The sequence below is a fragment of the Aspergillus terreus genome, genomic scaffold (genome assembly GCF_000149615.1).
Source record: "Aspergillus terreus NIH2624 scaffold_10 genomic scaffold, whole genome shotgun sequence".
In the NCBI taxonomy this organism is placed as follows: Eukaryota; Fungi; Ascomycota; class Eurotiomycetes; order Eurotiales; family Aspergillaceae; genus Aspergillus; species Aspergillus terreus.
The window spans coordinates 1,386,963-1,402,809 of NT_165933.1; the positions used below are offsets into that span (position 1 = coordinate 1,386,963).

A 15,847-nucleotide genomic window follows, 5' to 3' on the forward strand; every position below is an offset into this window, starting at 1 on the left:
TCGACATCGATATGGATGATTATTGGCGGGGAACAATGCAACCGCTGTCCACGTCTCCGCATCGCCTGGACACGATTCACACGTCAGCTGTCAATTGTGACCGAGAGGATCTCCAGTTCCGATGAGTTACAGGGGTAGCTGTAGATGGATTTTATACGTCAAGGCTTGCTAACTGCACAGGTATAGATGCTTCTGCAGGGCCAGAATGATGTAATTTCCTGACGGGAGAGATCTCCAGTAGTTGTGCTCATTGTTTCGTCCTTGAACGCGGACAAGGGATACTACAACACGCCCATTAAATTGGCCGCCCATGCTGGATGGACCTGGTGTCTATGCTGTGAGGGAGCGGCTGATTGACGGTGCCAATCGAAGCTCAGATGCGCCATTCTTGGTCGACATAGGCGGCAATTTAGGCCATGATGTCGCAAGATTTCAAAAAAGTCGTTACCCGGACGCACCCGGAAGATTGATCCTTCAAGACCTGCCTATGATGATTCGCCAGGTCAAGGATTTGGACCGGGCTATCATCCGTATGGAGCATGACTTCAATCACGAACAGCCGGTGAGAGGTAAGAGTGAAGACCTCTTCATTTCGCACAACTGTTCCTGTCAGTCATTAACAATATGTGGAGGGACTCGGGTCTACTATATACATTCAACCCTACACAACTGGCCTGACCATGTATGTGAAAGCATACTTGCACAGGTTAGAAAGGCCATGGAGCCGGGCTATAGCAAACTATTGATCAACGAGAATGTTATGCCCCCCACCAACGCTCATTGGGAGACTACGGTGCTCGACATGATCGTGTTAACCCTCCTTTCCTCGGAACAGCGGACTAGTACAGCATGGTATGACTTGGTTGAGAGGAGGGTAGGCTTGAAGATTGTCAAGATATGGAGTGCTGGCGAGGGGGTCGAAAGCCTCATCGAGTGTGAACTACCCTAAGCGATGAGGCTGTGTCAACAATCAATTCCGGACATTTCATAGTGCGATCAACGCTCTGTAGAATTGCATTTCTCTAAGAGCCCTGTAGGGTTAGGCTATCACGGCATGGCGCATATGCCTGGGCGTTCGGCTAAAGCAGACTTTGGTTTTGCGTATCCTTCTTGACACCACGAGGCAGTCTCACGGCGGTTCGTGATGCCTGCAAGGTATTGCAGTTTCCTATATGTGGAGAGTTCATGTTCGATGCTCATTCTCCATGTTGATGATCCAACACTTATCTTGATGTTCGGTCTGTGCCGGTTATCCGCATAACAACTGCGGACTATTTTCCGATAACCCCTCTTCCCCTCTTCTCCTCAATTCCGCGTGAGGGGACGGTAGACTACATTTATCGCCATCCTCACGAGCTAGCTCATGTACATTGCCTCAACAAACTCCATTTATTCCACTATGACATCTGCTGATTGGGAACAGAAAGCTCAAGCCAAGCAGGCGGAAGCTGCAGCTAAGATCCCCTCTGCGTGGCGTCTGCCATCTGAGATCTTAGATCAAATCGCACAAGGGACCGTGCAGAATGTCCTAGAAGTCCCCCGTCAGTCAGGCATTCTCTCTGATCGAGAGCTCCAGATCACAGAGATCCCGGATGCTACCGAGCTGCTAAAGAAGTTATCCTCCCGCGAATGGAGCGCAGTTGAGGTTACCACAGCTTTCTGCAAACGGGCCGCCATTGCCCAGCAGTTGACGTCCTGTTTGACGGAAACATTCTTTGATATAGCATTGGCCCGTGCCAAAGAGCTGGATGATCACTTATCCAGGACAGGGACGCTAGTTGGCCCTCTCCACGGACTCCCTATCAGCTTGAAAGAGCCTTTCAATGTGATGGGCGTTCCCACTTCGCTTGGGTTTATTTCTTTTCTCGACCGCCCCCCTCAAACAAGCAATTCCGCTCTAGTCGAGATTCTTCTCAAAGCAGGAGCAGTGCTGTATGTTAAGACGAACGTGCCCCAGACGATGATGACGGCCGACTCGCATAACAACGTGTTCGGCCGTACGCTCAACCCCCACCGTCTCAATCTGACGGCAGGAGGAAGTACGGGTGGCGAAGGTGCCCTCATCGCTCAGCGCGGATCAATACTCGGCGTTGGAACAGACGTCGCAGGTTCCATTCGGATTCCCGCCCTGTGCTGTGGTGTGGTTGGTTTTAAGCCAAGTGCTGGCCGGGTTCCCTACGCCGGGCAGACCGGTTCAGGCCGCGCAGGCCTTGCTGGAATCGCCGCCGTTGCAGGCCCAATATGTCATTCCGTGAGAGATGCGGAGCTCTTCCTGAAGGTGGTCTCCAATTCACACCCCGAAGATCTAGACGATGCTGCCCTGGGAATCCCGTGGAGCGAACCGGCCGCCAAGCCGGTGCTGACCATAGGCCTTCTCCCTGAAGACCCTTCTCGGCCATTGCATCCGTGTATGCAGCGCACGCTCGCGACGGCGGCTAAGAAGCTCCAGGCCGCTGGTCATCTGATAGTCGATCTCACCGGCAAGATCCCATCCATTTCCGCGGCCCATGACACAGCGTTCCGATTCTTCAACATGGACCCTGACAAGACCCCGCTCAGCCATATTGCGCGTGGAGGGGAACCGTGGATTCCGTCGCTCACGACTACCTATAACCCGGACGGGACGGACCCGGAACCGACGCTGAGAGAACTGTATGACCTGAACGTGAAGAGGTCGGAAGTATCCGCGAAGATGCGGAAGGTTTTCCTGGAGAATCAACTGGATGTGCTCTTGGCCCCGGGGTACCAGTCCACTGCAGTCCCTCACGATAGCTACGGCGCTCCGATGTATACTGTGTTGGCCAGTCTAGTCGACGTATGTGTGCTGTCACCTATGCGGTATCTTGTCACTGACCTTTGTAGTATCCGGCATCTATCATCCCGTTCGGTAAAGCCAATGAAGCCGCCGACGCGCAGTACATCCGTGATGTTCGCTATGTCCCAGAATGTAAGTGCCAAATGGTTGGTTGATACGATATATGCTGACGAGAACAGATAAACCCAAGGAAATTGAGGGAGCTCCTTGTCATGTGCAGCTGATCGGCCGGCGGCTGAAAGACGAGGTCCTGATGGAGCACACCAAAGTAGTTGAGGCGGTGCTCAGACAGCAGTAGAAGAAATGTTGTTCTGCCGTTGAGCTCGTTGGATAGTTGGTGTCTGCAGAATACAAGTTGGGCTGTTCCCCATGACACGTAGCTTAACCTTGTATCTACAATTACACGACATTCAAGAGGTTGCAATAGCTCAGTAACAACCTGGATACATCGAAGTATACTATCTTAGTAATCCCATACACTAGGAGTGCATTCGGAATTCACAACAACATTCCATGCGGTAGTGGTACACGTGAGCCTGTAGATGTAACCTTGCGTCTATCTCGGCTTGTTTACCTTTCTCCCCTCTTCTCCGTCATCTATCGTCACTGTTGACCCCAATTTCTGACGATGTCGATGATACTTTTTGGTCTCATAGCTTTGCTTCTGTTCGAAATAGTGCTTCCTGCATCACCAGGAGATACTCATGTCATCCCTGGTTGGCATCTTCAGTCCGCGCATGGGGTGTCGAAGGATATCGCCCGCCTGTCCTTGCCTGGTGCTGATGTTTCTTCCTGGTATCGCGTCAGCCCGCGAACGACAGTCTTCGCTGGGCTCCTAGAGAATGGTGTATATAACGAGACCACAATCTTTTACTCTGACAATCTTCAGGCGGTAGACCAGTCCGTCTTTCAAACAGCATGGTTGTATCGCGAGGAGTTCAAGTTCCAAAGACCATCCTCAGATGAGCATGTCTTTCTCATCACCCATGGGATAACGTCAAAAGCCGACATCTTCTTCAATGGCGTGCAGATAGCTTCCCAGTCATTTCAGCACGGATCCTATGGCGGTCGTCGATACGAGATCACGGAGTTTATCCGTCAAGGCTCGAATGCGTTGCTCGTCAAGGCGTATCCAACAAACTACCTCCGTGACTTTGCCTTGGGATTCGTCGACTGGAATCCATACCCGCCTGACAATGGGACAGGCGTCTGGCGGGACGTGGAGGTGAAGCGCACTGGGCCGATTTCTATGTCCCCAACCAGAGTTCGAACCGACTTTAGTGATCGGAAGACACAACAGACTGCGATTGTGACGGTTCTCACAGATCTTGAAAACCATACAAATTTGACCATCGAAGGCATCCTTCAGGGAAGGATCCAATCGGATGACAGTTCGCAGACGGTTGACTTATTCGAGCCATTTAGAATAGCAGCACACGGGATGAAGACTGTTTCCATTAAGGCTAAAATCGTGAACCCCAGGATTTGGTGGCCTGCGGCATGGGGTAAGCAGCCGTTATACTCCGTCGCCCTGAATGTTTCTCTTGGGAGAGATGGGGTCTCCGACATTGGTGCAAAACAGCATTTCGGTATCCGCAAGGTGACGTCCGAACTGAACCCATATAATGATATTGTATTCAGCATCAATGGATATAGATTCCTTGTTAAAGGCGCTGGCTATTCGCCAGACATGTTCCTGCGATTTGATCAGGGGCGAGTCGAGAAGATCTTCCAGTACATGCTTGACATGGGACTAAACACGGTCCGCTTGGAAGGAAAGCAGGAACATCCGGAACTCTATGATCTCGCCGACCGCATGGGCCTGATGGTCCTTGCTGGCTGGGAATGCTGTGATAAATGGGAGGGCTGGGAGGTATGTCGCCTACGTCTGGATTATCATCCGTACTAACACACACAGTACAACCACGACGCTGCGGGAGAAAAATGGACAGAAAAAGATTACCAAATTGCACAAGTATCCATGCTCCATGAGGCTGAGATGATGCAGGCCCATGCCTCGATGCTAGGCTTCCTGGTCGGATCAGACTTCTGGCCCGATGATCGAGCCACTGCCATATACCTCAGCGCATTGGAGCGGATGGATTGGCTGAACCCCGTAATTGCCTCAGCCAGCAAACGGGGCTACCCAAAGCAGCTGGGCCCTTCTGGAATGAAAATGGATGGTCCGTATGATTGGGTGCCACCCAATTACTGGTACGGGGATCGCCTGGGAGCGGCCTTTGGCTTCGGGTCGGAACTGGGCGCAGGCTGTGGGACACCACAGATGGAGAGCCTGAGGCGCTTCCTATCGCCCGACGACATGGAGACACTTTGGAAACGACCCGACGATGGTATGTTCCATATGTCTCGGAATGATTCTGAATTTTATAATCGGTCGATCTACAACAAAGCCCTATTCGCTCGATATGGTGCGCCAAACGGGCTAGAGGATTACGTTCTGAAGGCGCAGTTGATGGACTACGAAGCAACACGGGCTCAGTTTGAGGCCCTGACAATACGTCAGACTGCGACACGTCCCGCGACTGGGAGTATCTACTGGATGTTGAATAGTGCCTGGCCTAATCTGCATTGGCAGCTGTTTGACTACTATCTCAGACCTGCTGGTGCGTATTTTGGAACCAAGATTGCAGCAAGATCAGAGCATGTGGCGTATGACTATGAAAGTCGACAGGTGCACCTGATCAATCAGTCTTTGCGTAAGACGGGGAGGCGTGTCATCTCGGTGGATTTGATCGATAAAAACGGTACATGGCTTTCCCATCAGACCTTTACCACGGAAGCAAACCCCAATTCCTCAAAGGGGGTACTCAAGGTTACGAGACTCGGGCAAATTCGCGATGTTGGATTTTTACGGCTGTTACTAGAAGATCCTGTGCAGAAGACTGTGCTGAGCCGGAACGTTTACTGGGTATCGCCAGTGAACGACGAACTTGATTGGGAAAGTTCCAACTGGTACACCACACCTGTGACTCAATATGCCAACTATTCAGTTCTGGGTCATCTGCCACCGGCTTCAGTTACATGTGATGTGAGACGGGTTTCACCAGTCGAAGAGTCGATGCGGATGGAGATCATACTGGAGAATCTTTCCACCGTGCCAGCGTTTTTTATCCGGCTCAAAGCGGTCGATCCACGTACACACGAGGAAGTACTGCCGGTTTTTTGGTCGGATAACTACGTGTCTCTTTTTCCTAGGGAGACAGTCCGCTTGATCGTGACAGCGCCTGTCACTGACTGGATGATTGAAGTATCCGGCGGGAACGTGAAGCAAACAGTGATAGGTGCCAACTAGATACTATGTTGCTCGAGGGGCTTGTCATCACAGGCGACCTATGCTAAGGAATTATATGGTGCGTTTCTTATGCGTTCAATGCTAGGAAAGCATTCTATAGAAGACTATGGCTAATGGCAGGCCTGGCTGATCGAAGAATCGAGAAGAGTTTGGAGGTGATTGCCACCCTGGTTTGACATCACGCTTTGCAAATGTACCTATCTTCAATCAGGCTCTCACGTGGACAAGACGACCTTGTCCATATGCCAATATACGGCTACTATCTAGAAGTAACCATGAGGCAATCCTCAATGGAAGGCTGGTGGTCTTGAATAGGGAACACTGAAGCTGGTCTTCCGGACAAAACGCAAGAATGAATCATCCTCGGGTATGTTGAATAATCAGATGCTAGGACATGGCGTTGATCCCAACATTGTTGAATGCAGGTTGATTCCACGTAGCGCCGGTGCCCAAGCCTGGCGGGTTGTTAATGTAGCGGACGGTTCGGCATATGGAAATGAAGATGCCTGATATACAATGGAAGAGACCAAATAATCCATGTGATACCAGGGAGAGCGATTGTTGCATGAGGGTGGAACAAGAATGGGCTCTGGAGTATATACTTCCCCGGAGGCGATCGCAATGCTTACCCAAACGGGAAAGAACCATGTCCATGACCCGTGATTACCTCAGCCGGAGGTTGCTGAATCAGCCAAATGACCATTTTCCCACAATTAATTCGAATTAATTCCATTGTTCTCCTTTTTCTCCCCCAACAAGTGAATCGCAACGGTTACTCTTCTGGGTAATGTGGGGGAAGTTGTCACTCTTGCTTCATCTTCATGTGCCATCTATGCCCTTTGATCTCTGATAGATCTCATCGTGTACTGCATGCAATTAATCTGTCCTACAAATCGATCTATTCTGTCCAAGCTTGTAGGAAAATTCAGGGGCTTCACAGAGGAGGACGTAACGGAGATATATCAAGATCGACCATGCAGAACCACGGACATGGGAGAGACTTGATCAAAGTTCCAGAACAACCCGGTGCTAGATCCGGGGAACATCATATTCCGGAGTAGTTCGCTAGTCGAAGCCAACATCTGACAATCGGGTGTCTGGCGTGGCGCTGCGTGGTGATCTCGAACAATCCATCGCGCCTCCCAACCCTACGAAGTAGTTAGTTAACTATCAGCCCATCCGACTTAACGCAGTGACCAGTCCGAGAAAGACCAGTTAACCGAGATTGACATCATCTGTCGAGGTTGGGATATTCTTGTTGGCATCCTTAATCGTGTTGGAGTCGGCAACGATGGATCTAAGGGAGCGCTAAGAGGGATCTGCAGTGGATTCCCCCCTACATCCCCAATGAACGCCATCATGGCCGTCGACAAATTTGGGACAGACCCCAAATCCCTTCACATGTTCGTGCGCGCCAACCTCCGAGCGCCGATATAAATATATCCTGGGGTCGCCCTCCCCCTCGCCGTAGTGGACGCTGGCGATTATCCAACAGACCAACTTACGAACGTTACGTCTCATCACCCCCGTCACCATCACTATGAATGGCCTACGGAACCCCAAGGACTCGATGAAGTCCACCTGGCGCCGTCTCGACCGTGGCGAGTGGTCCATCTTCCACTGGTCCTACGAACTCCTCGGCATCCACCCCGTCAATCTGGATAAGGAGGTGCCCGTTCACCCCAAGCAGGACAAAGTCCCCTACATGCCCGAGTGGCATACGCACCGCTGGGTTATTACTCACGCCGTCATTCCGTTGTTGATCCACCACGCCTATTGTGCCTACACCGGACATAACTTCACCCCGATCGCCGCCTTCATCTTCTACAGTTTGGCTTTTAAGGCCATCGCCATCCACGAGTTGCACGTCCTCCGACGCCTCGGCCACACGCTTGGCTTCCTGGACGGTGACCAACATGAACGTGATGGTGTTCCCGACGTGGGAGTGGCGAAGGTGTTCCATTCGCTGCTCACGACTTCGACCTTCCGTCCGATCTTCACCGTGTTCTTCAGCTACCGCACTAGCCAGCCTCCCTCATCGATCAGCTGGGTGTGGCTTCCTCTGGAGATTGGTCTGTATGGTATCATCCTCGACTTCTGGTTCTATTGGTACCACCGCTTGATGCACGAGGTGGACGGTCTCTGGAAATACCACCGCACCCACCATCTGACCAAGCACCCCAACCCACTCCTTACGCTGTACGCCGACCATGAGCAGGAGTTTTTCGACATCGCGGGCATCCCCCTCATGACATATTTTACTATGAAACTGATGGGTATGCCGATGGGATTCTACGAGTGGTGGATCTGCCACCAGTACGTCGTCTTCGCCGAACTGGCTGGCCACAGTGGACTGCGCCTTCTCACCACGCCTCCCAACACACTGAGCTGGCTCCTGAGAATGTTCAATGCGGAACTCGTCATCGAGGATCACGATCTTCATCACCGCAAGGGCTGGAAGAAGAGCAGCAACTACGGCAAGCAGACGCGTCTCTGGGATCGGATCTTTGGCACTTGCGGCGAGCGCATCGAGTGCTATAAGGAGAATATCGATTACGACTATCCTGTCTCGATGCCCTGGTATTGATCTCGGGCGAATGGAATGACAAGAGAGCATAAGAATTCTCCCTCTGCGTGGAGGTCTTGATGTGGAAATGTGTGACATGACGTATATTTTGTTGGATGATTGTTCGCTGGCGCTGGTTGTTTACATACCCTTTTGTTTCTGTTCGTTTGTTTAAAACAAGATATGGTCTCCTTGTATGTATATCAAATATAGTTCGAATGATGTCATAGACCGATTCTTTCACTATGCTTTGATCGCAATAAGGATTCTAACTTACTGGTGATGCTCTGGATGATATATCGTAGCTCGTAGGTCCAGAATCCTACCTCCCTATGCGAATCTATCAAATGACAATTTCTCGGCATATTCAGCATGATGATAAGTAACGCCGTCCTTACCGTTATGCTCCTACAGCCCGAGCTCACTTCCATCATCCATCGACCATACCCGTGGGAGCTCTGTTGCCTCCATACTCTCCCGATGCCCTAGTAAGACGTCGCTTGCCCGGTACGTTTCAGTCCATGAACATGCGGTCGACCCTCTTGAGACGTAACCCTTTTGTTGGAAGGTCAGACTTGACAATCACCTTTGAAGATCGGTGCTCCGATCTATAGGCCACCATAGACCTAACCAACGTAGCAGACCAGGCGCCGTACATCAAATGAACCATCTCTTCACCTCTGCATGCTTCATCGTCCCCAAGTTACAGGTCTAATAGTCAAGATATTGCATGGATGTATGCGCAAAATGTGGAAACAAGCCGATACTCGACCATCCTCATGGTTCATGATACTCCTCATTGACGCGCCCAGCGTTTGGCTCACATCGATCTCTTGTACCATGCGCCTAGATTTGTAGCCATATGTCCTCGAAGTGGTGTTATAAGTAAAATCTATAAAATAGGATAGCAATAGAAGAAGGTAACATGGTCCTCTTTAGTAGCATGACCGAGGCGTGGTGAGAAAGACGACATGGTCTCCATACTCAGTAAAAATGACCTTCATACCGCTCCCGCAAATGATTCATGAAGGCTTAAGTTTCCCCCACTACAATAAGGAGGAATTTTTCTCCGAATGTCCGTGCAATATTAGGGTCACCGTTGTCCTATCGTTGCTGTGCGCATGGAAAAACTTCTGTAGATCGACTGCCACTATCCCCGCCAAGTCGGGGACGCACCAGGGCAGAAATTTGATCTGATGATGATGAATATGGTTAGAAAAACAATAAAAACGCGGGGATACGCAGGAAATACGGTATGAAAGCGCCTAGTTCGTGATTCTACCGGCATAGCCGAGGCCTCAGCCTGTTTCACATTCACGGAAAGGAATGATTCAGGAACAGAACCGCTGCCAGGGGGGGGGGGGGGGGTGCAAATGGCCTATTTCGCATTGAAGCTACTAAGGGTGATCATCCAACTCATAGGACTAGACTGCGGGGTTCACATTTGTCTTGCGGCAATCCAGCGCAGATCTTCCATTTCGTCAAGAGGGAATACGAAATACGACATTTGGTAGACCATACCGGGAGGGATGGCCTTGGTGGTGCTGTGAAGAAGATATTTGTCTCTGATAGGTATGCGCTCCGATGAGGATCAATTCCTTATTTTGTACCATTAGCATGCTGTAGGACAATATACACTTCCTGATCTTCATGATAAATATGGGCGGTCCATCCTCCCATACGACCGGTCTTTTTCTTATCCTCCCTGAGTACCATCCATAGTATATGGTCTCCCTTTTTCAACCTCCTACTTATGCAGACCATGAATGTTGCCATCCTTCTGTCGCTGGCTTCATTGGCATCCCAAGCTTTTGCGGCCGCCTCACCAGATGCAGTCGCTGTTTGTCAGCATCTGCACACCACATACCCTGATATTGTCGTCTGGGATCCTCTGTCCAGCTATGGGGCAGAGACTATACTGCACGCCCAAGACTACAGCCATGCTATCCACCATTATTGGAACGGAGTCAACGCCAAGAACCGTCCTATCTGTGTTTTCTTCCCGTCCAATGCGGAAGAGGTCTCTTTCGCCGTGCAGCAATTGAACAAATACCCTACCGCCCAGTTTGCGCTCAAATCCGGCGGCCATAACTTCAACACAGGGGTCTCGAGCACAGATGGTGGTGTCCTCATCTCTTTCAACGAGAACCTGTCCTCTATCAACCGTACTAGCGATGGGAACTTTGATGTCGGCCCCGGAGCACGCTGGGGAGATGTCTATGAGGTGGCAGAACAGACCAACCAGGTGGTCGTTGGAGGGCGACTGGCCAATATCGGTGTTGCAGGGTTTACTCTAGGCGGTGGTCTATCCTACTACTCGGCACAATATGTGAGTTACGCCGGAGATCTCTCAAGAATTGTCCCCTCTGGCCACTAATAGACTCAATCAAGGGATTGGCTTGCGACAATGTGTTGAATTTCGAGCTAGTCCTCGGGAATGGCACCATCGTCAACGCGAACAACCACACGCATACTGACCTCTGGTGGGCACTGAAGGGAGGCGGCAATCGCTTCGGCATTGTGACGAAGTTCACGTTCAGAGGTCACCCGCTTGGAGTCGACGGACAGGTCTGGGGCGGCATCAAGTTCTACTCCGGTGATAAGCGGCATGAACTCTTCAAGGCGTTGGCGAATTTCATCAAGGACTATCCTGATGGAAAAGCGGCGGTGATACCCACATTTACCTTCGGCCTCCCAGATGCAATCGTCTCGAACCCGGCTCTCTTCTTCTTCTACGATGGTCCGACCCCTCCTCCTGGCACATTTTCAGGACTCGAAGATGTCGAGCCCATCCTGGATACGACTGATACCACAACCTATACGAACTTGGCCAACCAAGCGGGCGGAGCGAAGATCTACGGCATCAATGCGGCCGCCCACGTCAACACCTTTCCGAACATGTCTCCCAACCAGATGGATGAGCTGCTTGAACTGCACTGGGAAACATACCAGTCGCAGATCAAGAACGACTCGGCGAGGAGTATAGACATCCAATTTGGGACCTTCACCCCGCAGCCCTTATCTGTGCGTATTGCAAAAGCGTCCGCTGCAAGTGGAGGGAACGCCCTGGGACTCGATCCTGAGAATGGGGATCGGTTTTGGGTTGAAAATGATCTCATTTGGGTTAATCCGATTTGCAATGAGGCTTGCCCGCAGTATCTCCGTGAAGTGGCCGAAGGAGTGCGATCCAAATTCGATGCCCAGTTTAGCAGCGTGAAGCCGACAAATTATCACTCGGGCGACGTGGAGTATATTTCGTATGTCTTATCTTTCGACCCTTCTTGTGATGGCGCATGTTGCTGACACTTACCAACAGAGGCAACCCTCTGTTCATGAACGACGCAGGAGACTATCAGGACGTCTATTCGAGCTATGGCACGGCGAATAAGGAGAAGCTGGAGCAGATTGCCAAAGCATACGATCCTGACCGATTCATGTTCCGCCAAGGAGGATGGAACTTCTGAACGCAGTAGAGTCGATATATGGAGGTACGATCGTGAATCAACGGAGACGGTATGGTATAATGTCATCAGTAGAGAAATTACTCGATTTCCATCTACTATATACGTAACTGCTAGAGTATCCCTGGTGTGATATAAAGGTACATATTCCAAGATCTTGTACATCTTAGCCAATATCGGAAGTGTAAGGTTATGTGCAAGAGACCTAAGTATCCCCATCATTCACATGAGACCCCATAGATTACCCCATCCGGGTTTCTGTACAATGTCGTCTCGGGCTGTTGCCCGCTGACGGATCTCATCCAGTCTCTGGATCTTATTCTTCACTTCCGCCAGGTTTGAAAGATCCTCCAGCTCCCATTTAATATTCTTCCATCCATGGGAACGGTATGTTTTGATTAGGAGCCACAGCGGTATGAAGCAGATAGGCTGAAACAGTAAGTACCTATTAGTATGAACTCTACTCGAAACCGCTGAGGAACGGAGTCCCGGTACTCACCGCGAGGTACGCAGACAGGAACGCCCGGGCCTGGAACGCAATCCAAAGCGACGCTCCATCTGCCACTATGAGGACAAACAGACACCCGCCGATGGCAAGCCACATCGTCAATGGCTGCCCATGCGACCTCCATGGATAACGATCTTCGGCGCTAGTCCGGTGGAATCGACAGACATGCGCAAATTCCGGAGAGCTACTCAGTTCATATTGGTGGCGTTTCAAACTAGCCATGGTGAGTCGCGCTTCCTACACTGTGCTTCAGCTGAAGCATCACTCACCAGTGATAGAAGCGAAGGAACGCCCAGCATTCGCACGTCCATACAATCAGACAGCTGACGGAGCCTAGCTGTGATAAAACTTCTAGGAGCTATGTTGAACCATTCAGTCAGTAGATACCACAGCACGAATCTCAGCATGGGGTTCTTTACGCTTGGAATTGTTGTGTCGGGCGAGTTGTCCGGCGATAGATAGAGGAAAGGTATCCAAAGGAAGAAGCATGAGATAAACATCGCTCGGACGGGCACTTGATAGTTGTTCGTCCGTCCAAAGAATGCCAGCCAGCTCCAACGATGACCGTGTAACTTCCTCGTCAGACCAAACAGGGTCCGTGAGGCAACATAGAGATTCGTGTTTGCCGCCGTGAGAGCTGTAATCAACAGTACCACGGTGAACATGTCCTCAAGGCCCGGTATATGTGATCTAGCCGCGCTTATGACAAAACCCGAATCAGTATTAAGTGTTCCCTCATCTTTACCCGGCGAACCAAGCCATCCAGCTCGCGGAAGATTGATATCGTCCCATTTGACGTTGAGCGTCATCATGAGGGAGCCCAGAAAGTATATGACCCAGGCGATGAAGCTGGTCCATGTGGCCGAAAATTGGACAGACACTGCGGGCCAAGGGCCTTTGGTCGCATGAGAGGCAGCTTCTTCCCCCGAGCGAGGCTTCTTATCCAGACGGGCTTCTAGGGCGGTAGCGGCCGTGATTTCGACGCCAATGTAGGCAAACGCTGCAATCGACAGACAGACACTGTATTCAGTCAAAATTACGCCACAGAAGCTCATGACCAAGAGACGACGTACAAGAACGCTTCCGCCCAGTTGCCGGCCACTTCTTTATGGTAGGGAAACATATCGCCTTCATAGTCTGATGGAGGATAAGCAACTTGGTCTGCGCATATTGGAACAAGAGAAGAGAATCTCACTTGTTGTACCCAGGCCGTCTATGTCGGTTAGAAACATAAAGCAAGAAGGTCTAGCTGTTCACAAACCTTTGACATTGATTGCAATCATGCAAATAATGATGATCACTGCACCGAGAAGCTTCAAAGACCCTCCGATAACCTCAGTCAATCCATAGATCTGAAAGTTGTTAGCCTGCCGTATTAGCCAACGAGATCCACTACCTACTGACCTGGACGCCGAAGCTATTGAACAGAACGAGGAACAACGGAACCACGAAGAATATAATTGTCCCCTGGATTGCTTTTCCATGGTCGTCATCTCCTTTCTTAGTCCATATTTCGATCTGACCAGCCGCAGCAATAATCATAGCCGCAAAGTTGATGGAATACGTGAGCCTATTTTTCCCCGGTAAGTCCTTCGCCGACGGGGAGATGTAAGAGATCTACCCACCAGTATGCGATACCAACAGCAGTTCCCAGATCCTCGTCCACCCAGCTGCTAACGAACTCGACCAGCGCATTCGAGATTGGCCACAGGGACAGCATTTCCCCAATGCACTGCATCACTAGCCACGCCAGCAGGCCCATCAAGGTAATGGAAATCAGGACCGCCGCTGGGCCACCAATGCGAAGTATCGAACCACTGCGGACGTACAGACCTACCCCCAGCACGCCGCTAATAGTAATCATCTTCGTGCCCATGTCAGTGGAAAGAGCCTTGGGAAGGAGTAAAAATGAGTGGATCCTTACGAAAACGTGGATCCCGCGCAACCGCCGACTACATGAGGCGGTATGTTAGAAAACCCCATATCCAGCAATTAGAGTTAAGTTGCGACGATCTACGTCCTTACTTGACAGTCCGATCCTGTTCATCCATGCACACCGGGTCCGGAGGCTGTTCTCCTACAGCATTGGACAGTTCGTAGACGCTTTCTGGAGATAGGATGGAGCTGGCGCGGGTCGACGCTGGCGGCTCTGGTGTCGTCTCGGACCATTGCTGCGACGAGACATTCGGTGGAGTCCAGTTGATTGGATTGAATGGGGTGGGCTTGTCCGCATTGCTGCTGCTTGAAGAAGCCATGTTGTTGTCCAGCCCCGGGCAGTTCAACAACTCATCATCCACGAGGCAGATAGAAGAGAGTCCGGCAACGACGATGACGATCGACCTGTCAACACACGGGCACGGGCAAAAAAGCAACGGCACTGGGCTAGTGCGAGGAGGAGTCAGATGGCTCGTCGGACACGAGGCACCGGACTGATACGAGCAGGTGCAGTGATTGGCCGGCTATCACAGATTATGGGCATTCTGGGCGTGTTTGTAATCGACAAGAAGAGCTCTCTGCCTATCGCATCCAGTGGCTTTGCTTGGAGTCACTGCCAGCAGAGCCTCCATCCATCACAAAGAGGGGGAAGGCTCTCGTATAACAAACAAGGAAATGCTCTGACCCTTGGTCCTTCTACTGTTGTACCCCTTTATCTCCTCGCAGATAATAGATACTATACGGAATACGCCATCTAGACCGGCAGGACGGAGATGCCATCACGCAGCTGGAGCTTTGCATCCCAGTCTTCTACAGTCACCCCAAGCCCCCGCATGTACACTCGCCGCCAGGAAGCGCATCGCCGATACCTGACCCGACATGGTCTCCAAGACCTCCTGGAGAGACTGTTCCCCAATCATCCCAATTTAGACTTTCACATAAGAGTAAGGTTGACTTCGTTGGAGATGGCACAGCAAGCGGCTAACCGCAGGTTTGACAGTTGGAAGAAAGTGAGGTCTGGTCTTTCGATGCCCCTCGTGAGGTAACCCAGGTAAACCACTAGACCCATTCCTTCCGCATGCCATTCATAACAGCGCTGATCTTGTTTTTTTCAGGAGGAGTTGCAGTAAGTGCCTTTGTGGCCCCAAGTCAGCCTGGGGCTGTGCGCAGCCGACGTGGTGGCTCATTACTGATACCGTGCCGCTCTTAGGGAGGCGTTCGAGGAATAATTTCCGCCAGCGCCAGTCCT

General features: G+C 51.1%; 5 protein-coding genes across 5 annotated transcripts; 4 read left to right on the plus strand and 1 right to left on the minus strand.

Moving 5' to 3' along the window:
- Positions 1 to 1,399: 1,399 nt before the first annotated feature.
- ATEG_07338 (uncharacterized protein) lies at positions 1,400 to 3,113 on the plus strand (the record flags this gene model as incomplete). The annotated part of the gene is made up of 3 exons (XM_001210024.1): positions 1,400 to 2,815; positions 2,863 to 2,947; positions 2,995 to 3,113. 3 exons carry the CDS (start codon positions 1,400 to 1,402, stop codon positions 3,111 to 3,113), a joined length of 1,620 nt encoding a protein of 539 aa, XP_001210024.1.
- Positions 3,114 to 3,657: 544 nt separating this feature from the next.
- Positions 3,658 to 6,128, plus strand: ATEG_07339 (putative glycosyl hydrolase; the record flags this gene model as incomplete). The annotated part of the gene is made up of 3 exons (XM_001210025.1): positions 3,658 to 3,660; positions 3,705 to 4,688; positions 4,734 to 6,128. The coding sequence occupies 3 exons, from the start codon at positions 3,658 to 3,660 to the stop codon at positions 6,126 to 6,128; spliced, it is 2,382 nt and encodes a 793-aa protein (XP_001210025.1).
- Positions 6,129 to 7,668: 1,540 nt separating this feature from the next.
- ATEG_07340 (sterol desaturase family protein) lies at positions 7,669 to 8,715 on the plus strand (the record flags this gene model as incomplete). The annotated part of the gene is made up of 1 exon (XM_001210026.1): positions 7,669 to 8,715. One exon carries the CDS (start codon positions 7,669 to 7,671, stop codon positions 8,713 to 8,715), a length of 1,047 nt encoding a protein of 348 aa, XP_001210026.1.
- Positions 8,716 to 10,456: 1,741 nt separating this feature from the next.
- On the plus strand, positions 10,457 to 12,158 carry ATEG_07341 (FAD-binding oxidoreductase; the record flags this gene model as incomplete). The annotated part of the gene is made up of 3 exons (XM_001210027.1): positions 10,457 to 11,023; positions 11,086 to 11,951; positions 12,011 to 12,158. The coding sequence occupies 3 exons, from the start codon at positions 10,457 to 10,459 to the stop codon at positions 12,156 to 12,158; spliced, it is 1,581 nt and encodes a 526-aa protein (XP_001210027.1).
- Positions 12,159 to 12,377: 219 nt separating this feature from the next.
- On the minus strand, positions 12,378 to 14,918 carry ATEG_07342 (uncharacterized protein; the record flags this gene model as incomplete). The annotated part of the gene is made up of 10 exons (XM_001210028.1): positions 12,378 to 12,584; positions 12,655 to 12,877; positions 12,933 to 13,021; positions 13,051 to 13,331; positions 13,409 to 13,683; positions 13,737 to 13,800; positions 13,925 to 14,015; positions 14,068 to 14,181; positions 14,285 to 14,513; positions 14,689 to 14,918. The coding sequence occupies 10 exons, from the start codon at positions 14,916 to 14,918 to the stop codon at positions 12,378 to 12,380; spliced, it is 1,803 nt and encodes a 600-aa protein (XP_001210028.1).
- Between the last annotated feature and the right edge of the window lie 929 nt (positions 14,919 to 15,847).